General features: G+C 34.3%; 1 protein-coding gene across 1 annotated transcript in view; it reads left to right on the top strand.

Annotated features, from left to right (window-relative positions):
* The window catches only part of LOC118189651 (uncharacterized), a 56,452-nt gene extending 35,380 nt beyond the window's left edge, over positions 1–21,072 (top strand). Inside the window, exons 3-4 of the mRNA XM_085819530.1 lie at positions 8,840–9,872; positions 19,777–21,072. Of these exons, the coding sequence (XP_085675656.1) occupies positions 8,840–9,872; positions 19,777–19,852 (1,109 nt within the window). The 3' untranslated portion in view covers positions 19,853–21,072. The remainder of the gene's footprint in view (positions 1–8,839; positions 9,873–19,776) is intronic.
* The last annotated feature ends 5,354 nt before the right edge of the window (positions 21,073–26,426 follow it).

Genomic DNA, 26,426 nt, shown 5'->3' with positions numbered 1-26,426 from the left:
AAGGTCTTATCTCTCCTGGCGTGGCGCCAATAAGTAGAGAAGGGGGATTTTTCGCCGTATTAGCTATTTGTTATTGATCGCTTCTCAACTTTTTTTCTCCGCTGTGTAAAATTTTCGTTTCATTTATTGATGTACGTGTAAATTTTTCGTTTCGTTTATTGAAATATTTTTTTATTTATGTATGCAAGAGAATTTCACTATGAAATTTCTCGATATAAATAGTGATATTATACAATTAGAAGAAGGTGTCCAGAATGCATTTAGGTGGAATTGGATTGAACAGAGAGATGGTAATGGGGATACCATCGGCACATGGTGCAAGAAAATAAATGTTGCTGGACGAGCATATTGTGTTTTTTGTAACTCACTGCTGAAGTATGGTGGGGAAGGATTCAAGGCTTTCACAAATCATTCTAAAACTGTGACGCACATAAAATATTCAAAGTGCATTAGACATTCAATGACTTTAAGTAATTATGCTAATTCAAAAAATACTGATGACTTACTGGAGAATGCTCGGCCATTGAATATAGTGACAAGAAAAGCATGCCAAGAGGTATTAATAACTTCGTTTATCGCCAAGAATTCTCTTTCTTCGAATGTAGCTCCCAATTTAATTGAACTCTGCAAACAGTTGAGCCGCGATCAGAAGGCACTAAACTCGTTGGAAATGTTCAGGACTACTGCATGTTATAAGATGAAATATGGGCTCGCAAAAACTATTAAAGAAAATATCATTAAAACTTTAAAGGAGACTCCATTTTCTGTAAATTTGGATGAAAGTACTAGCAATGCTCAAGAAAGTATACTGGCAATATTGGTGCAGTTTTATGACAACAATCAAAATGAAGTTGTAGTTCATCATTTTGCATCTCTAAAGATGGAATCTTGCAATTCAGAAGCTGTTTTTAAAGCAGTTGTTAATACTATTGAAGATAATAATATTCCACGGGCAAACTTAATTAGTGTATTAATGGACTCATGTAACACCATGCGTGGAAAAAAAAGGGTGTTGAAACCAGACTACGATCAAATAAAGCACCCCACTTATTAGATATTGATGGTGACACATGTCACACAGCTAATAACTGTGCAAAAAAATTTGCTTCATGTTTTGATAGATACTTAGAAGATTTGTTTGATGACATCTATTTTGATATGAAAAGCTGCAGTAAAAGAGAAAATTTTTTCAAAATCTGTGAATCCCTTGCCATTAAAAAACTTAAGCCCTTGAAGAGACCAGACCATAGGTGGGTGTACATTTTATGTGTTTTAGAAAGAATCAAAGATCTGTGGGATGCTCTTATTGCATTTTATTTTCACTACTTGGATAAAACTGATAAAGGGGATTATTTTTCTTATGTTGAAACTGTATACAATAAAAGAAATATTTCTGCAGCTCAGAAAAAAATTGTTGAAGGGGTGTATTCTTGCTTGCATTCCCAACAACTCACAAAGGATGCTTTAGCTCGGAAAAAAAAAATACTAAATGGGTTATTTGTTATGCAAAACAAAGCTTTATTGCATATGGCATTATATTCAGCAGTATTACCAAAGTTCAACACATATATTAAATTATTTGAAACAAAAAAACCATTGCTTCATTTAATACATTCCGGTATTTATAAATTGATGGCAAAATTTTTCTCTTTTTTTATGAAGCCAGAAAATATAGAGTGCACATCTTATAACGATTTATTAAAGGTTGATGTCACAAATTCATCACCAGAATTCCATCTAACTAGCAAAGTAATATTTACTGGTGCAGAAGCTTCCACTCTCCTGAAGAAATTATAAAAAATCATCCAATAGCAAAAGAATTCCAAATTTCTCTGATGAAAGCTTATACTAATACAGCACAGCATATGAAACAGAAATTACCCCTTAAAAATTCATATCTAACTAGTTTTACAGCATTAGATCCAGAGCTAAGAGGTAAAAACAGTACAATATTAGCTTTTGAAAAATTATCATCTTTTATGTCCCATATTTTTAGTGATAATGAAAAGTCAAAAGTAGAAGCTGAAATAAGGTTATACCAGAGTGATATTGATATCACCAAAGAAATGCTCTACACATCTGATGAAAGTGGAAATCAAGTCAAGTGTACAATTGATAAATATTGGTCTAAAGTTTTTAATTTAAAAGATGATTTCACAAATGATTATAAGTATCCTATATTGGCTAAATTGGTCAAAGCCTGCCTTAGCTGCTTCCATGGCCCATTAGTGGAAAGTGCATTCAACTTAATGGATACACTTGTCACTGACTATAGAACCTCTCTTAAGATTGATTCCCTAGATGCAGTGCAGACTATTAAATATGATTTAATGGCTTCTAAAGAAACCTCATGTGAAAAATATGGCTCAAAAAATCCAATGACTGATCCAATTCACAAAGATCTCTTGCTGAATATGAACAGAAGTTGGAAAACATATAAAGAGGATTTAAAAACATGTATTTCAGATGAGTCACCTATAAAAGTCTCTGAAAAACCTTCTACATTAGCAGAAAAGCAAACTGCTTCTACCTCTGCATGTGCAGTTCTCAAGGAAATTTCTTCAACTGTAAATGAGGAAAATAAAAGCCAACCTTCTTGCAATTATGAAGTTCACCACAAAAGAAAGACAAGCCCACAAACATCAGAAAATAAAAAAAAGCAGCAGAAATTAGATAATTTTTTTTAAAGAATTAATTCAGGTAATTTAAAATATTTACATAAAATGTAGTAGTTTATATGTTTGAAAATTTATGGTTATTAATTTTGCAAAAAACGTAATTCATTGAACTTTTATAATTAGGTCATTCAATACTTCATAATTTTAATTTTTCATTTCTCTTCCCCCCCTTCTCGAAACTCCAAAATGTTGGTTAGTAAGTCCGTAAAAGTTTCAAGGGATTTTTGGGGGTTCCACAAACACCCCTGTTCTAACCAATCGCGAACAATTGTGGCCGGTGACATGGCGCATTGTCATCCATAAAAATTCTATGAATGGCTGTAAGTGATCTCTAAGTAGCTGAAGGTATCCATTTCCAGTCAATGATCGGTTCAGTTGCACCAGAGGACCGAGTCCATGCCATGTAAAAACAGCCCAGACCATTATGGAACCACCACCAGCTTGAACAGTGCCTTGTTGACAACTTGGGTCCATGGCTTCGTGGGGTTTGCGCCACACTTGAACCCTACCATCAGCTCTTACCAACTGAAATTGTGACCCATCTGACAAAGCCACGGTTTTCCATTCGTTTAGGGACCAACCGATATGCTCACGAGCCCACGAGAGTTGCTGCAGGCGATGTCATGCTGTCAGTAAAGGCACTCAAGTCGGTCTTCTGCTGGCATAGCCCAAGGAAGACAAATTTCGCCTCACTGTCCTATCGGACACGTCCCTCGTACGTCCCACATTGATTTCTGCAGTTATTTGACGCAGTGTTGCTTGTCTGTGAACATTGACAACTCTACGCAGACGTCGCTGGTCTCGGTCGTTAAGTGCAGGTGGTCGGCCACTGCGCTGTCCATGGTGGGATGTTATGCCTGAAATTAGATACTCTCGGCGCACTCTTGACACTGTGGATCTCGGAATGTTGAATTCCCTAACGATATCCAAAATGGAATGACTCATGCATCTAGCTCCAACTACCATTCCACGTTCAAAGTCTGTTAATTCTCGTAGTGTTACCATAATCACGTCAAAGCCTCTTCACATGAATAACTTGAACACAAATGAAAGCCCTGCGAAAGCACTTCGCATTTATACATTTTCTACGCGATACTACTGCCAACAGTATATTTGCATATTGCTATCCCATGACTTTTGTCACTTCAGTGTATATATTGTAATGTTGTGGAGCTTCTGAGTAGGAAAAACTAACACTGATTGTCTTTTTAAAATTTATTTAAAAACTCAACATGGGCTTTATTTGTTAATTAAAAGTAACATTTCAGTATTATAACAGAAAGGCAAAGGTAACAGCTTTCTTAACGCGTGATGCATCTTATTTGCTCTGCATTTCTTGGACCAAAGCATAGTTTTCGTTTCTCTTACCAAATCAGTAATGGATATACTGCTAAGGGGAATGTCCTTAACGAGTCTTCCTTGATCACTTTCACCATCCCTTGCGGCTGAAACTGCTGTTTGTTCCCAAGGAAAATGGGAAGTTCTGTAATATAAACCTGTTGTTTGTCCTTATATATATATATATAATACATTACTATTATTACAAGTTCATTTTTTTTCATGGAGCTTTAGGTATCATTGTGGTTGTTATCATCTAGTAAGATTTCCCGTTTATTTTTTGGTGCTGAGTGGTACCTTATTAAGAAAAAAATCCTGAAATAGCGTAAACATTTTGTTAGAAAAGTAATTTAAAAGTAGTTGCAAAAATGTGTTTTGTTTCATATAGACTGCATGTATATGTTTTCTCTGTATAAAATGTCTTGTTAGTTTTTGCCATAATGATCAAACTTTATCTGCAATATAAGGTAAGTCTATTTAATTTTATGGAGATTCTGAAAATATTTTTAAGTTAAACTTTAAGTCATGTTTTATCCAAAAATCAGTATGGGTTCGATGAAATATAATTGCATATGTATGCCTCTTTAAATGTGGATTAGAAGGAAAAAAATTGAGCATACAAGGGTAAAATAGTAGATGTTATACAATCTTATATAATCGTCGCGTGTAAACTATGAAAATGATATAAGTAAGTTAGTGATAATAATTATGCATTTAAAGGTAACTTACCAATGATAATAATACAAATCTAAATATCGAAAAAATAAGGTCTTATCACACAAGAAAAGGAAATAGAAGAGGTTGAAGACAAAAACAGTGTTCCTCTGCTTTTTCTATCCCTGTCCAAAGTAGTTGGCAGGCATATAGCTATATAATACATTATATTTAGGTCATCATAAAAATATTTTATATGCATGGACAAGCTCTGAAGTGTATGCAGGAGCTACTTCAGAATATCTATCTAGCTATTTCATCTTTGCAAAAGTTAGCTCTGGTTATTTATTTGGAAGGAAAGTAAGAAGAAAAACTTATTGAAAATAGAAGAGGAAGAAAATCATAAAAAATAGAAACAAGAGAAAATGTGTGGAGTTTGTTTTAGAATGTTTTTATATATAGGGTCATCTCATAAATAATGCTATTTTTTCAACTGCATGAACTAAATATTGGGAGGTAACAGGATAAACTACCTGCATCAACTTGCTATAAAAGCAGACAGTAATTTTACCTTGTTCTTATTCTTGGTGCAATTTTTTAAGTTATTTTTTCAAAGCTTATAATAGGAGCTTATTCAGTATATTTTGCTTTGTGAGTTCAGTTAAATAATTTTAAATAGTAATGTTAATGCAGTGTATGAAGATTGAACAATTAGGGTAAGCCCTATATTTGGTTGGTTCCAGAAATGGTTCCAGATATTCCTTTGCCAAAAGTACTGCCTAGAAGGCAATCCTCATCACGGAAGGTCTGTAGAACTCGGCGAGGACGTCCTGCAAAATGTGGTGGAATAAAATCCCATCGTAACTGTTGAGGAACTAGCAGAGGATGAAGGAGAGTATATTTTAGATTAAAAAAGAACTTTATCTTAATTTTGAAAAATAAGTAGTATTTATGGGATGATCTAGTATACCAGTCAAAAGTAATGATTATTTTGTGCATATATTTAATAGTGTATATACTGTGTATGTATTCATAAAAATGTTTGTTGCCTATGTACAGTTGACAAGGAGAGATTTTCCTGTAACCATATTAAAATATTGTGTTATATGTTAGTACATGTTTAATAACTGATTAAAGGTCTTAAATGCATACTGTATTGTACTTTTTGTGGATTTCTCTCATTGCTTAATACTTTGCTTTAAATTAATACTATTTTATTAAATTATTTTAAGAACATTATTGACATTACTGACATTAGTTACTGAAATTGAAATCAAATTATATATATATAAAGTTAGTGGTTAAGTAGTTACAGTGATTCAAAGAAGTGTGAGTGACAGCCATAATGACTCGTTTGTTTCTATATCTATTCACACTGATACAGAATGTTATTAATTCCATAAGCACAGGGTTTTTCTTATTGATGTAATATATTATGCACAAATAGTTAAGACACTAATATTAGAAATAAAAATAGAATATCAGTGTAAAATAAAAGTTTTTGTAACAGATAATGAGCATTAAATGGAACTAATAAGAAAAAAAAGTTTGTGTAGTCAGCCTTTTGTTTCTTATAGCTTATTATCTAAATGTTCAACTTTCTTTCTTTTTTTTTTTTTTTTTTTTTTTTTTTTTTTTTTTTTTTTTTATGAAGCATGATATCTATTCAAAATTATTTAAGAAATCATCTTAGACAAACTATACTTTGGTTAAGGACTGTCTAAATGTTGAGAAACCACAGGCATTTAGCAGCACAAAATAGAACAGACTGTTCTGTTGCCTAAAATCATTCATGAGAAATCGTTCATATTACTTCCAAATATATGAAGATCATGAATATGGTATAGATGTCTAAGGAGTGGTAGAAGTGACAGGTTAACATCTAAAAAAAATGATTGATTATTAAAACCTGTTGCACTAGGTAAAAGGTTGGTTGTTCTTTTGCAGGTGTTTTTGAAATATGATTGACACAAATGGTTGATGATAATCTTGCAGAAATTTGATCAGAAGCAGTTTAAAAAGTGATTCAATATTGTATCTACACTGCTGGCCACCGTAAATGCAACACCCTGAAGGAAGCATACAAATAACATGAAATTTACTACATGCATTAATGGAGGTGAGATATGCAAATGGTTAGAATTTCAGCGCAGACGCACATCAAGCGCCCCCGTGGTGCTCTTCAAAGTGCTATTTGAGGCTTGAAGTTTTCGACGATTTCGAGTTCAGCAATTGTGTTTTTCTTGTGGTTTTTTTAAAAAAAACGATCAATTATGCATCGTAGGAAACAGCGATCATCGTTTTATCAAGTATCTGAGTTCGACAGAGAAAGGATAGTGGCCTACCGAGAGTGTGGATTATCTGTCAAGGAAATCTGTAGTTGTGTTGGATGAAACCAAACAATTGTAATGCGGATATGTGACAGTTGGATGCAGGAGGGTACGACGAACCGATGTGTTTGATTGCATCCACCTCAGTGCACCACTTCACGTGATGTCATGAACATTGTGCGCATGGCAGTGATGGATCGCTCAGTCACATCACGAACCATAGCACAGCACATTCAGTCTGTAATGCATCATCCAGTGTCTGTGCGTACCATTCGATGCAGTTTACAGCAGAGTGGTCTGTTCGCAAGACGTCTATTGCTTCGTCTACCCTTGATGCAGAACCACAGACATCTCCGCCACCAATGGTGCGATGAAAGAAGGATGTGGACAACAGATTGGAATGAAAATGTCTTTACTGATGAGTCATGCTTCTGTCTGCAACACCACGAAGGTCGGATTTGAGTCTGGAGACACAGTGGAGAGAGGATGCTGAACAGCTGCATTATGCACCGCGACAATGGTCCTGCACCGGGTATTATGGTATGGGGCAATATTGGATATCACTCTCACACTCCTCTAGTACGCATTGCCGGTACTTTAAACAGCCAGCGCTATATCTCCAAGGTGTCGGAGCCAGTTGTCCTTCCTTACCGTCAGGTCTGGCCCACAGCCATATTTCAACAGGATAATCCGCGACTACACGTGGCACGCATTGTTCCAAGGGTTCTTCGTTAATCGCCAGATTGAATTGCTTCCCTGGCCAGCTCGCTTTCCGGATCTTTCGCCAATAGAAAACATGGTCCATGGTTGCTGAAGGATTGACCCAGATTACATCCCAAGCTGCCACACCAGATCAACTTTGGCAATGTGTGGAAGCTCCTTGGTCTGCTGTACTCTGAGAACACATCCAAAGTCTCTTTGAATCAATGCCGAGGCGTGTGACAGCGGTGATCTCCAACAATGGCGGCTACTCTAGCTACTGATTCTGGAAGGAACCACACTACACAGAAGTCTATAAATTTAATCATTTGATACTTGGTCAACATGTTATCTACTAAATAAATTTTGCTGTGATATCTCTTTTCTTTCTTGGTGTTGCAATTTGAGTGGCCAGCAGTGTAGATTATATGCTTCATGTAAAGTACATGAGATCTGAAATTGTCCATTGAGGAGCAGGAAAGTGCTAGGCCAAAAAAAAGGGGGATTCCCAATTATTGATGATTACAAGTCTGATTGTGGTTGTTTTTCTAAACATTCAAGATAAAAAGTAATTTAGATGCAGCTTCTTGAAAATTTCTATTAAAGTCAGCTTCAATAAAAACAATTGCATGAAAGTGATTATGATCATGATGAACATTTAGCTTCATTTGTAATTATTGCAATTAAAAAGATTAAATTTTTTAATGTTTGTCAAATTTAATTTCCTGTGATTATGTGTTTTGAAATTTGTAATTTATGCAAGCTTCCTATAAGTAGATCAGTATGATAGCTATTCTGTTGACAAAGAAAAGTAAGAAGTGATTTCATGTTGTAAATTATGGTAAATTATGGTTAGAAACTGTCATGTGATTTTAATCTAAAAATATGAGACTGTGTTTAACGAGGAGAAAATTTATTCAATTCTAATTTCAAAACAGTACATACAGTCGATTCTCAGTTTAACGAACTTGTACAGAATGCATAAAGTATTCATAAAATCAAGCACCCATAAATGGTAATGACATTTATGGTTGCTTGAATTGAGTATGAAGCCGAATCAGGACAAAAGTTATAGTTCTTAATCGACTGTAATGTAATTAACTAGATATAAGTTTAATGCATTTTCTCTTTTTATTTTAGAAAAGCAAGCTACCATCAGGAAACGAAACAAAAAGATAAAAGACTTGCAACATGAAATTGAAACTCTCAAAGGTGCTGAACAAGGCAGTTCAGATGTATCATCAGTTGGAAGTCTTTCAGCTGCTGATATCATGATCAGTTTAGCTGATATTCGGTCAGTATCATCTGGGAGCTCTGCTGACTCAGATAATTTTTTTTCTGGAGCAGAATATAGTGGTGAAGATGGTAATGTTGGCTGGTCTGAAGAAGAAGTATCTGTTATTATTAATGACACTACTGCTGAAGATCAAGCTACAAATAGCAATATAGTGGCAAGCGGAGAAATTGAAATAGAATATCCTCGAACATCATCTTTGCCTCCAAGTTCCGTGATTGAAGTAGATGTTCTTGAACCTGATAATTATGCAGGAAATTTGAATGAAGAATCTCAACAAAGAAGACCAGCCAAGCGCAGGCATGCATCTGCACCTCTTGATTCATCAGATGGTGAAGAGGATGTCTCTGAAACTAACCCTTCTATGCGTTCACCGAAACGATGTTGGCGCTTTTCTGATGAGTGTTCTATAACTCCAGTGACACCGAATTCTGAGAGCAATTCTGTCTCTTCAGGGCAATTAAATGAATCTACAATGATAGCTGGCCCTAGTTTTAGACTTTCTTCGTCTTTGGATCAAAGTGCTACATCTAGTGCAGAATCTGCTAAATCACGCTTTAATTTCAGGTCTAGAAATCATCAAAAGTCTGAAGGGGATTATCTAAAAACATTATCTTCGAATAATGCTTCTGCTGCTTCAAACAGACATACAGCTTTTGAAAGAACTATAGCTCTGTTGGAACAATATAATCTTGAATCTGATCCTGAATGGTTACCTGAATATTCAAGTCATGCTGGTAATGATACTACTTCTGACTCTGATGATAGCAGTAATATTCATTATCGAAAAGGAGATACCAGCTCTGATGAATCATATACTCTAGATTCTGCATCATCTGAATCTGATGATGGTCCTGCTACCAAGGATTTGCTTGAAAGGTAATTTTGATAGTTCTGTAATTATTATAATGAATTATGAAAATGTATAATTATCTTTGTCTGCCACATATAATTTATTCTGCAATCATAGTTTTCTAATTAATTAAAGTTTTTAAATTATTTTATTGAAATACATGTGGTTACTCATCAAGTGTTTTGAGTAAGAGTTCATTTGACAAGCTATTTTAACCAATAAAAACAAAAATTTTCCTGCTTCTTTAATTGCCATAAGAAAAGTAAACATGTTTTTATTAATAATAAATTTTAATAATTGGCTTTCTTTTGCCAACCATACTAATTGTTTAAGTCTGCTATATTTATTTTCAAAACATAATTTTATCCTATATTAATATTTTCCTTGATGTTATCTTCATTAAGAAAATATGATTTTCATAGTTATATAAATGTTATTCTCTTGTCATCAGTAATTAACATCAGTGTAATTGTTGATGACAAAAGAGCAAGCTACCATCAGGAAACTAAAGTAAAATTTTATTGTTTTCTTAAAAAGTTTTTTGCTTTTTAAAATCTTTAACTACATTCTTTTAATACATTTCAGATGCATTAGCAGAATGACATTAAAATAATGCGACTATTGTTTTTACAAATACATCTCAGACTTGTTTTATAACTTCCACCTAACGTAATGTTTATTTTCAAATGTTTAAACATTTCAAAATTTTATTTAAAAAAACATTTTTTTAATGAAATTCTTTTTTGATGATCATAAGAACGGAAGCAATATCTATTTCTTAGAACAAAGAAAAATCATTTAGGAAGTATATTTTTTCAGTACAGTAAAACATGTCAAGTATCTAATAAAAGAAATTATATTTTATTTCACGTAATATATAATCACATATTATTAAGAATATATTCTAAGAAAAGTTTTATCAATTATTTTATGTGTTGATGGGTTCATACCACAAAATGGTGTAACTCCATCTGAGACAATGTGAACACATTTTGCTGCAGTGTGCAGTCTGTGCAAGTCCTAAATTCTGTTGTCCCACTTCACTTCTCCCTGAACTCTAAAAATTTTTGTTCCTTCTAAATTCTGCAACTCAGTGCCTCTCCTATATTTATATTTTTAACAAAAAATTTAAACTATGCCTAATTTTTGCTGCTAAGTACATCTCTAAATTCTAAAATTGTCGCTGCCCGATGCAGTCACAGCTGCTCTGGCACTAGCCTTGTTGGAAGGTTAGTATTCTTCTGTCTGAGTAATAATAATAAGCAAAGCCTTAATATTTCCCTGAGTACATGTCTTAAACTTGATGATCTGGTATCTGAAAATTTCCAGAATCTCTGTAGTCCCAATAATCCAGGTCTCAGATTTTGTGCATGCAAACAAGGTTCGACTGGAAGTTTGCCTCCTCGGGTAACATTGGAACATACAGCCGCTGTGCTGCTTGTCTGTTACAATCAGCAACCATGTATGCCATATGAATATCAGCCTTTTTGTAGCAGTCAGTCCTACTATCACTGTCGGCAGCTGAAATGAAGTTTCACAACGAGCACACCAGCAACAAAGTGTGTGCGCATGCACCGTCGTCTGATACTTTGGTTGCAGCATCTATCGCATACGCCAGCCAAAGACTTCCCAGCATTGTTGCTGTACTTCAAAAGTTTGTCGTGTTTGTACTGATACACCCTGTACAGATACGGGCAAAAAGATAGTGTTTTGTGAGTTTTGCCATACAGGTCGAGTTTTTTGTTGACTTTTGCTGATATTGGAAGTTTTTTTTAGATTTGTGCAGTGTTTTGCAGCAGCATTAATTATACTCTTGTATTCCAATAATACCAGCTGTAGAGGTTTCATTGAAGATCGTCAGCATGATTTTTGATTTACTAAGTATGCCTTGTATTTTGCAAGGTGAGAACAGATATTACTGTCTTGCTTGTTGGGTAAAATTGATGAAACCAGATTTCATCTCTTGTTATGATTTGGGATAACAATGCTTGTGGCAAGAGTGTGATATTTCAGTGCGATTCCCATATATGAGGATTATTATTTTATTAGGTACTTCGGTACTCACTGAGCACACAGCTTCCATTATTTACAGACACCAATACTACGGATTCTACATAATTTCTACAAAAATTCCTTAAAAATTATGAGCTATGAAAAATACTGAAAAGTACTACAGATTTTATTCAAAGGGTGAGGTGAGGGAAATGGTATGCAAAACGAAACCAATATTCATTCCTCCAGTGATTGGTGATATACTCATTATGTCATGTATTGGATGATAACTTTGATAGTCTTGCTGATTTTGAAGAGTCATCAGTCACAGTTCAGCAGATTTTGATTCAGTCAAGTGCCCTGCAGTGAAGGGCTTGTTTGCCCTCTCAGGTTCTGTGTTTGGTTATGCATATATATAGTTTTGGTATGTATGTAGTATTGACAGTATATATTGTCATGACATTATATATTGTTACAATCATAATGGATTGAATGCACACAGAGCCAATAGCTTGTTAAAATTTATTGTCTTATTAGAAAAACTTTTCACAAAATTACTCGTACACCTCTTCTGAGTATGACAGAGCACAATCAGTAGTTATCACTTCAAACTGCTAAGAACATTAAACACAACACAATGTAAAGTGAAGCTCACATGGAAATCTCTCAATCCTCTGAACTAAAGATGGAGAACTAAAACTCTTTCCACTCTTACATAGTTTTCCTCCGAATGCTGAGAAATTTCCAGTAACTTTGATTTCTTGAAATTGCTAGGTATATATAGGGCCAAACACAATGGTCACCAGGTTTGTTGCCCTGACGAGTTCTCACCAAATATGGCAGCAAAAATTAGTCACTAAAGCTGTCACCAGCTTTTCACTGGAGAGATAACCCATTTCCCTGAAATGGACTTGCTTCTGTGACCTTATTTTTCCAGCAAAGTTCCACTCTCTTAAGAGCTCTCATGTTGTATTATTAATTATTATTATTTTCTGAACAATGGCCACTATTTTGTCTTTTTTCGACATTGGCTACTCCTAAGACCGGAAGTGGTAGTCACTTTATTGTGGAGGCATCTAATAGGTGGCTACCATTACCTCCTATTAAGAGGACATACAACCATGCCTTCTGTGGGATTCAAAACAGGGCCCTTCTGTATCATAGTCAGCTTCCCTAACCAATATACCATCTGGGCGGCTATGTTACATTGTACAAGAGATACTACAATTTTACATATAATTTCACTAAAATTATTTACATGTATATAAAATTTGTAACAATATATAGTTTATCAGTAATGCCATCTCAGAATAAGATGCTAAAGTTGTTAAACTAGAAATTTTAAAGACTTGTATTCCATGCATTAATGCATCTAAAATATCTATACATCATGTATTTTGTATTAGCAACAAAGAATTTTTTCAGTTACACATAGCTAAAAGGTGGTTGTAAATTATATTTTCTGAAAGGCATAAGAAATTAGTGCTATAGAATTGAAAAAAGTATTTTCTTCATAAGAGACATAAAATGGATTTCGATTTTTAATACAAAAAAGTACTTTATTCAAATGTAGCCTCCACAAAGAGTTTTTTTCTATTATTTAAAAAATAATACAGTCAAAAGTCTTTAATCCGGACTCGTCGGGACTTCGGCGATTCCGGATTATCGATTTTTCCAAATTATAGATCATCAGTTTAAATCTGGTAAGATGGCATGCAGAAATTATAAAATTAAAAATAAAATAATGAGCAGTTATGATCTAAAGGGTATCAAAATTTACAAAAAAAAAGTTTAATATTTATTTGTTTACTTTATTAAACATTTCTTTCAACGTGCGCATGCGTAAAGCATACATTACGCCAGTGCTCCACAACCTTTTCTCACCTGCGACGCACAAAAAATCTTTCTGGAATTTTGTGGCACACCAAAGAGTTCCGAGTTATCAAGGAAGTGCCGAAAAAATTCAAATGCTGACACACTTACAATCACACACACAACCACACAACAGTGAAATATATAAAAACATTTAAAATAGACATTATTAAGGAAAAAAAATTGTCATTGTGTATTAAATACATGATAAAAAATTGCAAATACATGTATTTGATTGCGGCACACCTGTATCCTACTCATGACACACCAGTGTGCCGCGGCACACCGGTTGCGGAGCACTGCGTTATGCGTAGCCGAAATTAGAAAATTGCAACCAGAAAACTATTTGATTTGTATTCGTGATATTTATAATGACAAGGAATTTGATTTAAATCATATCAAAGACTGAGTACATCGAGATAAAATACTATATTTAGTAAGGAATTATAAGCCGAATAAAATAAAAACATCTGCCCTGAAGATAACGATAGTGCTGACAGATCAACTTCCAATTCATTGTGCGCCACGACGTCCCCCCCCCCCCGCACAGAGCAGCGTGAAATTGATAAACAGATTTCGGAACAGTTAGATAAACAAAGGATATGTCTTTATCCATTTTTTGTAGCAATTCCACTTTTTGTTTGATGGACATCGAAACATACTTTCGTTTTCTAGATCCTTTGTGAGCTCCAGCATCGGAAATTTTATTTGACATAATCGAAAGTTCAAGCTTACTTTTATAAAATTGCTCTTACAGTTTGCAAAAAATAATAAACCGGTTCCAATTCGAAGATTAAAGAACAACGCAATCATCAACATTAACTGAAATAGATAATTAGATAATTTTAGCTTATACCGTCCGTCAACGCGCCGCATGCGCAGAAAGAGTTTAGCTTTGAGGTCCGAATTAACGACTTTTGACTGTAATAATAATTCGTAATGCATTTTAACCAAATTTAGGCACAAATTCTCTTGAACCCAAGCTCACTGAAAAAGTAAACATGAAGCACAATGTGTTATAGGAAAATATCTAATTCAGAACATAAGCTTGTATATTTTTACATTTGTAATTTTAAATGAATTATGAGTATCTCTGTTGATACGTATATTTCTTGTCTGTGTGTAGAATTTAATGTTGCATCCCCTCACCTTGGTAGAAATCAGAATCAATCCAGAAACCTCAATAGTTATAATAGAAGAAATGTAGTTTATAGATTTTGATATCTTCTATGATTATTTGTAATTTAAAAATTTTGCTTAAGTAATATATAAGTATATTTAATAATCCTTCTGTTTGAGTAATAAAATGAAAATTTATAATTAAATATACATATAATTTACAAGAAGTGTTGGTTAGAGGAAACTGAAGGGTACCCATTGTATTATCGCGAAGTTGTTTCATTTATCGCCAAGTTGCTTTTCATTTATGGTACCCTGAGTAGTTGAATGTTCTGTAAATGTACTTTTACCTAGAATTGGGTGCTCCTTTGACTTTTTAAGTGAAAATATATTGATGTGCACATGGACAAAGTCAAGGGAGTGCGCAATGCCAATTAGTGCAATTCTCTGATTTTTTTAAGTGAAAATAGGTCAATGTGTACGTGGATACCGAGTTTGTGCAATTCTTTAACTTGTTATTTTGTCTTTGTGTAGCGGCAATTTTTAGTAGTATATTTTATCATTTTTGTGTAGCGGCAAAATCGCCGTTACACAAAGCCAAAATAACAAGTCAAAGAATTGCACAAACTCAGTATTCATGTACTGCCAATTTTCGCCAAAAGGGGTACCCGTAAATATACTTTTACCGAAGTATTTGTAATTTTCATTTTTTTGTGGATTTTAAGTGGAATTAATTATATTTAACAGTTAATAAAAAATTAACTATTGGTTAATTTAAAAAATATGCTTTAAGTGCCCATTTTCAAAGTTCTAAAAATTTCATATGTGTATTAACTGGTGACAAGTTTTGCTGTAGGGTTAGAGTGTCTCTATCCCAGTCAGTGCCAGGTGATAAGCATGGATTTGATACGAGGCGTATTCGGAAACTAAGTACCGTTTTGAAAAAAAAATAGTAAAACAACTTTTTCGAATCCAATTTTATTTTTACATGAAAATACATGTCTTAAACTATTTTTGAACATAGTTTCCGCCAATGATCAAACACTTGTCATAGCGGGTGACCAGTTTTGTATACCATCGTCAAAGAAACTTCCCGCCAGTTTCGATAACCACGACTCCACAGCATTTTTCGTCTCATCGTCAGATCCAAAGCGCTTGCCACCAAGCTTGCACTTCATGTGCAGGAACAAGTGATAGTCGGACGGCGCTGTATGGCGGGTGATCGAACTGCTTCCAATGAAACTGTCGAATTAACGATTGAGTGACACCAGCAGTATGGGGCCGAGCATTGTCATGGAGCAACACAATTCCTTTACTGAGCATTCCTCTTCGTTTGTTTTGAATGGCACGCCTTAGGTTTGTTAAAGTCTCACAGTATCGTGTCGCATTAATGGTTTCACCTCTGGGAAGAAATTCAGTAAGCAAAACGCCTTTCCTATCCCAGAAGACAGTGCACATAATTTTTTGTGATGACATTGTCACTTTGAACTCTTGTTTTTTCGGAGAATGAGTGTGTCTCCACTCCATCGATTGTTTCGATTCTGGTGTGAAATGACACACCCAAGTTTCATCACATGTCACAATTTGGTTTAAAAAGTTTTCTCCCTCATCACTGTACCGCGTGAGAAATGTTAGGGCACTACCAAGTCGCTTTGTTTTGTGAACATCAGTGAGCATTTTTGGAACCCATCGGGAACACAGTTTGCGATAATTCAAGCGGTCAGACACAATTTCGAACAAAACAGTACGTGAAATTTGTGGAAATGCCTCTGAAAGAGTTGTCATTGTGAAACGTCTGTTCTCATGAATTGCTTCATCAACTTTCCTTACCAAATTATCGATGACAACAGAAGGCTGACCACTCCGAGCCTCGGCGTGGACATTTGTTCGACCTGCATTAAACACTCTTACCCACTTTCTCACCATTCCATCACTTATCGCGTATTAACCGTAAACTTCTGTCACTTGACGATAAATTTCGGCCGGTTTAACATTCCTCGCGTTGAAAAATTTAATCACGACACGAATCTCACAGTCAGCGGGAGAACTAATTGTCTTAAACATTTTGAATGTGCACAGGAAACTGAAAACACAACATAGAGCAACCAAAATGGCGACAATTGAAAGTCAGTGAACAAGAAAGACTAGTGCACATGCGCGGGACGCCTACCACAGCGCTACGACGGCGCTCGAATGAAACGGTACTTAGTTTCCGAATACGCTACGTATATAAATTGCTGCCAGCTCCCAGTCACTAAATCAAATATTCAGGCAGCAAATTGTGAGTCTGTTTCATTTGAACAATTATTATTCATAAAAATTATAACATTTTCTGCATTGAAAAATTGTTACTTTCATTTGCAGTTAAATATGTACTTATTGAATCTGTTGCACATTGAACTAGGTAAATATTTTTCTTTTATAGCTGACTGTTCATTCAATTTCTTGTTAGTCTTCAACTATTTTGAGACCTAAATCCTGCCTACAGCTTAGAGATTTAAAATGCAAGTTCAATGAAAACATGGCAGTACATTTTATGGACAATATATTGCCATTATCCTTTTAGTATTCAAGAAAGATGGTGGATTTTATTTATTAATAATTTCAGGCAATATATTTTATTTCATTAAGGTCTTGTTATGATTGAATGGATTTGCTTGCTTGATGACTGTGAAAATTTTTGTTACTAAATTTGTGCCATCATTTGTGTGCAATATGTGTATTTTAGGTGTTAATTTACCCTTTGGCGTGCGGTGGTCGTCCTTGAAACCACCAATTTTCGAATTTTCTTTCTTCTCTTCTTTCCGTAATTTTTGAGTGAAAAGATCTTTCTTTTCCAGAGATTTTTCTCTGACCTCAAAACACTTGCTTCCCAAGCTAGTATTGTGATTTTTTAAATTATTTGGTGTGGTTTAAATTTAATATAAATATACTTTACTATAATTAAAAATAGAAATCGCGTAAAAGTTTTATTTAAATTAAAAATATTTTTGGATGAAATACAAATAAAATAAATATGAATGGGAAACGAATGATCCATACCAAAGCCAAAAAGACCAAGCACCCCCCCCCATTAACATAAAAAACCACAAATTTCATGTGCCAGATGAAAAAAACTAAATGATGCTGGACATATACCAGTGAAATTTAGAAGATTCAGGCAGTGTACACAAGGAAGAAACCTCATAGAACAAGATATATATGCGAAATGTGCAATGTGGGTCTATGCATGTACGAAAAAGACAAAACGTGCTTTGAACAGTGTCACAAAAAAATGTGTTCTTCGAAATTTAAAAAAAAGTGAGTTTTTTTTCCTTTACTGAGTTTTTTTATCCATTTATCCGAACGTCCTTATTATGTAAGTACTTATATTTTCACTGTGCTATAGAAAAATTACATAAATGTTTATTTTTTAATTTTTTCTGGCAATTGACTTTGTAAAATAATGTAAAAAAATTTACATATAATGCAGTTCTTGCATACGTTTTTTTTAAATTCGTAATTTCGTCATTTATTGGAAACGCACGGAAAAGTGTTAAGTTTTTTTTCCCCTACTACCTCAGTAAGTTTCAAAGTCCTAGACGCACGCTGGTTTGGGTTTCACAGTGCAACCACCACCCACAGAAAAATTGGCAAGAGTAGATTTTTTTAAATTCATATTTTACTTGTTTCTAGGATCATAATATTCAATTTCTAGAGTTTTTAGTTAAAAAATTATAAAAATAATATAGCGCACATCAATAGGTTAAAGCATTACAAATGCATTTTTTATTTCCTTATTTTTATATCATTTTCATGAAAAATAAAATTGTGATTTATGCCATTACCCTTTAAAAATATGTATGTGTGTGATTATGGCAAAGCCTCGAGGGCTATCTGTCAAAAAGGAGAGATGCCTTCGTGGAGGTTTTTCTAAGGGAAAGGGGCTCATATACACGTTACACATGGCTTTAAAAATATGCTTGTCACATATGTTAACTGTCACTGTCAGTGCTTGTTCATTAGACAAAATAGGACGGTTTTTTTTTTAAATTTTAGATATAAAAAATTATTTATGCATTTTTTCATATTCAGAGAAAATTATTACAGTAAAATAAACTAAATTACAATATTGACTGATTTTCGACAAAATTTAATAGCATAATTATAATCCATTCTAAAGAAAATGGTCAAAAAATCAACACTGATTTCTTTGTTAATGTTCTTGAGAATAATTTGAGGACCACACACATGTTAGAAAGAATGCATTGTTATATGCTTTTGTTATTGTAGAATCCTTTGGACCTCAGTGGCTATGTTCAATGCATTGGCTTGTTGGCTGCCCCCCCCCCCATTTAAAGAATTTAAAATCTTTACGTACTTAACTGTAGACAAAGAATTTTTTTAATAAGGAAGTGATCTGTAAAAAAAGGACACAGCAGCAGATGCGAAGAACTTCCCTTTTTAAGTTATCTGAAAAATTGATTTTCACACTCAAAAGATGAAAGATAACTCCATGCAAAAAATAAATAACATTCAATGTGGAAGAGAAATAATTTTTAGATGTAAAAATTCCAAATACATGAAATGAAAAATTGACTAATTAAAACTTAAATTTGAAATGTCATCTACGCCAACAGTATTTGATTTCATTCACTACATTTTGCTCTTCGTGACTGTTATCGAAAAGTACAACTGTGTATGATGATAAGCCAAATGAGCTTTGTCCTATTAGGAAATAGGCTCTACATTTGTCAGTGAAAGCTACATGCTTATAAATTAATAGGAAGTACTTGTTTTAATCATCAAAATTTGCAGTTAAAAAAGAATTATAAGCAGTAAGGGGGAATATTTTATAACTGAATTTTCACTAAATGCTGTTAACAATAACAAATAATAATTATATTACTCAATCTAGTTGAAATTATTAGTGTGATTTTAAATCTCGTATTTTTATTTTTTATAAAGATTGTACAGTACAAGTGAAGATGATGATTTTGAGTGGCAGCCTCATGGGGAGGAAGATGAAGAGGATGATATTTAATACAGTTTTTCCATTTACATGTGTAATGTAATTTTTGATTAGGTTTTTGTATGTTTAAATTTTGTAAAACTGAATTTTGTTCATTGTTTAAAAAAAATCAAATTTAGAACAAGCTATTGCTTGCATAAATCTTGTAGCATTTCAAAATTTAAAAAAAAAAAACTGTTTAGTATTAAATATGTTATAATAAAATATTGATTATTTTGGCATGCCATGAGAAAATTTTTTACTGAAATTTTGTGTAGTCTTCTGAATACTTCTATAAAAATATAGTGTTTTAAAAAATTACCTCAAAAATCCTTAGTTTCCATTTATAGGAATAACTGGTTATAACAGCTGTACATTGTTTAACAGGAATAACATATTATCTTAAAAGAAATTCATCAGTACTAAAAAAGAAGGGGAAAAAAAGGATATATCTTTTCTGGTGCAACTTGATATTAATAGTACTTGAACTGGTTTAGAAAGGGAAAAGTGTGTTGATATTTTTTATATATAAGAAAGACTATTGTAATTGTATATATAAAGTTAATATTTAGAATTTAAAGGTAACATGTTATTGCCGCACCTTAATTTAGTGCTATATTTCCTACAATCAGTGTTTTTATAAAGTTTTTTCCTAAGAAAGTTTTAGGAATCCAAAAAGAAGTGAGCATATTTAACCTATATTATAAATTTATCAGCCAGTCAGATATTAAGCAAAGATGATTTACAAAAGCTAATAAACTGGTTTACATAATTTTAAAAAGGTTACAGCAAAATCTAGTTTTGTTATTAATTTTATTTATTCTTAATTGATAAGTTCGGAAGTTTTTTCTTTTTTTTAACTTTGCCCAAATGATCCAAAACACTTTATATGTTGTAAAGTTTTCAAATTGCAGTTCTATCTCTGATCAGATAAAATAGATTGTTAAATTATATTAAATTACAAATGTTTAATGCTGCAATTTTGAAACAAATTCATGTGGATTTAATTTTTTTTAATATTTTTTATAGAAATACTTATTTCAGAATTTTATAAAGCTTAACTGTTTGAAATGTTGTGCATTGTATTTAATAAAAAAAATATGTGATTTATATTAATGAGCATAAAGTATTTATTATGCAATGTGAATTCATGGTGATTTGAATCTCAAGTCAATTTTGTTGTAAACTATTGATGTTAAATTCCATATAGTTGCTGCTTTAAAGTCTTTCATAATAAAATTATTTGAAAAGTATGTGTTGTATATACTTTAATTATATGCTATTTTATTCTTTGAACAATTGTGACATCTATTGCAAATCTATGAATATGTGATATGGAAGTAATACAATATTCTATGCAGTTAAGAGTGACTGCACGCATAGTACATACTGTTAATAATATGTATCAAAACTCAAATTTCCGTGTGCAGATTGAAAGATTCTTGAGCTTCTATAATTTTTGTAGACTATACTATATGAAAAAGCAATGAAAAAATTAAATGAATATAGAAATTTTTGCAGTAATGCAGTGTTTTTGAGTACATTAATGCATCGGTAGAGGCCAAAATCTGTGTATGTCAAACATCTGAAATGCCATATATACCAATTTTTGTTGGATTGGACTTCCTTTCCCCATGCGTAGTAAAATGCTTGGGGATCTTTGTGCAGTTCTTTTAGGATAGGATTGCAACTGTGAGCATCAATAGTTAAATTGTAGCACTAAACAAAGGAGAGGGAAGGTGCAGTCAAATAACAGAGCTAATTGCTTCAAAGGAATCATTGGCATGTCATTTAACAACTCCCAAAATCGTTGAGCCGTGCACGTGATGGGGGGGAGCACCAGGTAGAAGATGAACTCGGACTTTTGGATGACCTGTCCAGCGTCTGAAGGTTCAGGCATTGCAAGCAACTTCGTTCTTAAGAGATAAATGACCTTTTTTATTAAATTTTGCCAATATAATTTAAGATCTGCATTTATTACTCATATTTTTTCAAACTTTCCTTTAGCTTAATGTAATTAGGAATCTATTTCATTCTATCTCACCTTTGCTTTTATAGGTATGAAAAAGATATCCCACCTTTATATGATAGTGAATCACTGTTGCCTCTGAAATGAAAATAATTAATTTATCCTTTAAAATATATGAACTACCAAAGCTTTCTATGTGAGTAAAATTCCTGTTCTTGACATTGCAAGTAGTCTAAATCTATGTAGCAGTAAGACTAAGGAACGTGGTTCAGTTTACACAGAATTCAATTAATTACAACTTGTATGTCAAATATCGGTGAACAGAAGTACTTTGATTATTGTGTTTGTCTGTCAGGTAAGCCATGTGATGAAGAATGAACTGTAAATAAAAAAAAATTATACAGATAAAATTTTCTGGCCTAATATAGCTAACATATATAGTATATAATTACATATTAACTTCAAAACAATTTTTATTAATGACTTTCATTAAGTGATAGGTCCAGTGTTTAAGTTAATAGGAATGGAATTCAGTTTATTGCATTTAATAACACTGAAGAGCCTCCTTATCTGCTATAAACTAATTGAAAATATTTTTATAAATGTGAGATTTTGGGTTTTACTAGGTACTCTATAAAAATAAGCAAAAACTTTGTTTTTTTAACATAAATTGCCAATATTTTTCAGTTTCTAAGGAATTTCGTTAAAGGTGTATCAGTTTAATATAAGTTACATATGAATACTGTTAGCAAGCATGTTGCAATTATCCATGCTTAAAACTTGTGGAGTAGAAAAATTCCTGCATCACCACCAAACTACACAAATAAATGCAGCCTTTTGATCTAGGAGTAATTTATACATTTAAAATAAAACATAAGTGAAATATTTTGTTTTATAATACATTTTGCCAAACATTAATGTAATGCGACACCAAAAACAGTAATTCTTAAGAAACAGTTTGAGGATGCAATCTACCACTATAGAGAATTGAGACTCCCAATTTATCAGAGCTTACAACCATTTATTAAACCAGAATTCAAATTAACAGATGCCTCTGAAAACCCATGAACATTATAATATTTACTAATCAGTATATTAGAAATGTAATGTTTAAAGTTTGTCTATCAACTTCAGTGCAGGCCTTACTTCTACAGTGTGTGAAATTCTGAATTTTTAGCTAAATCTTGAATTTCCCTAGGAGCTACTACGATTCTTGCAACCAGCTCCTCAGCTCAACCAGCTTGTGAATTGGAATGTCTGTAAACCAAATGCACCCCATAAAAAGAAATCAAAACATGATAGGTCACCCCATCATGTTGGAACCACACTATCTGTCATACATGCACTGTTTGTCACCCAAAAGTTGTGGCTGCTGCAGAAAGATCGAGGAGTAACAACCAGTTAGACAAAAGGGGGAATAGGCAAAGTCCTATGAAGTGATCCCCCATAATGTGGCCCAGACATTAACCTTATAACGCTGCGATGCATAATATCGTGTCGCATGAGTGTTCTCCACTGTCCAGAAATGGGCATTATGTGTTAAATATTCCTTCCCTCGTGAAGGATGCCTCATCGGTGAATGAAACATTAGCAGGAAAACAAGGATATATAGCACACTTTTCAAAATACCATTGTGCAAAAGCAATACATAATGCATAATTGCTCGGTTGAAGTGTCTGGATACGTTGCACGTGATATACACTGCTCGACGTTGAAAATGCAATACCAAAAAGGAGTGGTCAGAAATTTATGCAAATTTTAGAAAAGACTCACGTCACCGAATTAAGTGAAATGCGCAGCTCTTCAATGAACGTGCAGAATGGGCAGTATTCGTGTTGTTATTTCTGCCAGACGAATTATCGAAGAAAGTTGGTTTTTATCCCGGAGGATACGTATAATAGGAGAGAATGCCAACGAAGGCTTTTCCAGCAGATAGACGATTTTACGAGGGATATGGTGATCGGACTGAGAAGGGCGGGTTGGTCCTTACGTCTGATACCCACATGGATGTGAGCACTGTGCATCAGCTATGGCGAACATGGTTGGAAGAAGGAGGGGTGCAGGTGCAGCCAGAGTGACGTCAGCACACGTGGAGCGACACATATGCCGATAAGCTGTGGCAAGTCACTTGTACCGCGATTCTGCAGCATGTGCAAGATACCCTGGATGTTCCCGTGTCAACCAGAATCATTTCCCGTTAATTAGTTGAACGTAGCCTGCACTAACAGTGTCCGTTAAGAAGACTGCCATCGAACCCACAGCATAGACGCCAACGTTTAGAATGGTGCATGACTGGAGCGATGGGGATGACAGAATGGCGAAACGTCGTGTTCTCAGATGAATCACGCTTCTGTTTATCCAGTGACAGTCGCCGCATACGTGTGTGGCGTCGACATGGAGACAGATCTAATCCGGCAGTAACTGTAGAAAGTCCTACCGAGCGACAACGTGGCATAATGGTTTGGGGCACTATTGCCAAGTTATCCAAGTTACCTCTAGTTCGTATTCAGGGCACTATGACGGCCCAATGATACTTGGATAATGTACTGCAGCTGGTAGCAATCCCCTGCCTTCAGGGGCTGCCTAATGCAATTTTTCAGCAGGATAATGCTCGACCATACAGTGCTCGCATCTGCCAACATGCTCTGCAAGGTATACACATGCTTCCCTGGCCACTGTACTCTCCTGACCTGTCACCAATCGAACATGTGTGGGATATGATTGGACACCGTTTGCAGACTCTGCCCGTGTCTCGTTCAGAAGATTAATTGTGGCAAATGGTTGAAAAAAAAAAATGGAGAGCCATCCCTCAGGACACCATCCACCCTCTTATTGACTCTATGCCTAGAATGTGTTTCTCCGTGTATCGCTGTCCGCGGTGGTCCTACATCCTACTGAGCCGACACCGTTCTCGCTCTGTATTCTATCATTTTGAAATAAAGATCACTTATTGCTGCTTGCTGTCTCTTTTTTCCAAATTTCATCACTTTCTGACCACTCCTTCTTGGTGTTGCATTTTCAATGTCGAGCTGTGTAGATACTTTTGTTTGCTCTGAGCATCCTAACCAGATATTTGGAACGGGAAACCCTGACTGCATGCACTACACTTTATTCAAATTTGGAATCCCTTCTATATGATGTAGCACATTTTGTTCGATATCCAGAGTCAGTGCTGATTCATGGCAGCTCTTTGAATGGAACCCGTTTCTGCTAACCTCGTAAGCAGCTTTGCAAAGAAATTATGGCTGGTAGTATACCTCGTAGGATATCATTTTGTGAACAAGCAGTGTGCAGCTAGCCCACTACGGTCCGCAGCCCCATATGACAAATGCATATCGGCTAACTCCACATTCGTATAATTAATCATCCTACTAACTCTGTGTCCTTGAGCAAAATGATGATTCCCTGCAAGAACGCTTAGAACTTTCGTGCTATACCATCTACAGGTGTCCATAATTCAACTTGAAATTTGCAAGCAGCCTGTAGCAAAAACTATGCAGCAGAACTGCATGAAAATTGGGTAAAGGCAGAATGAAATGATGGGAATCTTATTGAGGGGGAAAAACAACGAGTTTCAAAAACTACCACTACATGGTGTTGTGCAATGTTAACTAATGGCATATGCAAATGTTGTAACCATAGTAATCCTGTATGTGCACAGCAAACCTGTAAAGATGCAAACCACACTCATACTCATTTCCAAGTCAAGGAAGATGACATTGGCTCTCCAGGAACGTCCTCTTCTGGTGAAATAGTTTTACCAAAACGGAGACTCTGCTACTAGAGCTTTGTGGAAATTTTGGTCTTTGAAGTGGTTATAAAAAGGCCCACTCACTAGTCAAGGGCTAACAAACATGATTAGGAAATTTGAAGCAACGGGAACTTTGGGGATTCAGCCAGGAAGGGGACAAAAGTGTGTTTCAGCACAAGCACTGGATGATGTAGTGATGCAAGAAGATGACAGATTACAAACCATTCGGCAGCACTAGTGTTAGGCGTATTATGCTATGATACGCCATCTAGGAGTGGTTTTTGAAACTCATTTTTTTTTCCCTCGATAAAATTTCCATCATTTCATTCCGCCTTTACCCAATTTTCATGCAATTCCGCTGTATAGCTTTTGCTACACACTGCTCGCAAATTTCAAGTTTAATTATGGAGATCCTGTATATCATTAGAAATTTAGACCATTTAGACCCTGCATTGTTATATGATTTCGAGTCGAGATGCACCCTACCCTTCCAAGAAGTTCCAAAACATAATACTGAGACAACCGGATGCTACATTTAAGACAATAGAAACTCGTTATTAATTCACTCATGTCTCTATATCATATTTTAATGGATCATATTATGCAATAAATGAACTGAATTATGTAAATACCGTAATTTCCGGAAGAAAGGCCGCATCAGCGTAAACGCCGCACTCGAGGAAAATGGGGGAAAAAAATTTAAATTACACATAAACGCCGCAATAGATTAAATTGCGCGTGACATCGTCGTGGCCTGTATAGATACAAAATCCCAACCTAAGTCCTGATATATGACATAACAGTTAAGAAAAATGCATGAAATGAAACTTTAACTCAAAAATAAAGGTAAGAAATGTGGAAAATATTTTATTTATCTTCACGTATAT

The sequence above is a fragment of the Stegodyphus dumicola genome, chromosome 6 (assembly GCF_044657685.1).
Source record: "Stegodyphus dumicola isolate Sdum_Otavi_A_Nest chromosome 6, ASM4465768v1".
NCBI classification, from domain to species: domain Eukaryota; kingdom Metazoa; phylum Arthropoda; class Arachnida; order Araneae; family Eresidae; genus Stegodyphus; species Stegodyphus dumicola.
Note: the sequence above shows the minus strand (reverse complement) of the source record. Positions and strands in the feature narration are given on the sequence as shown.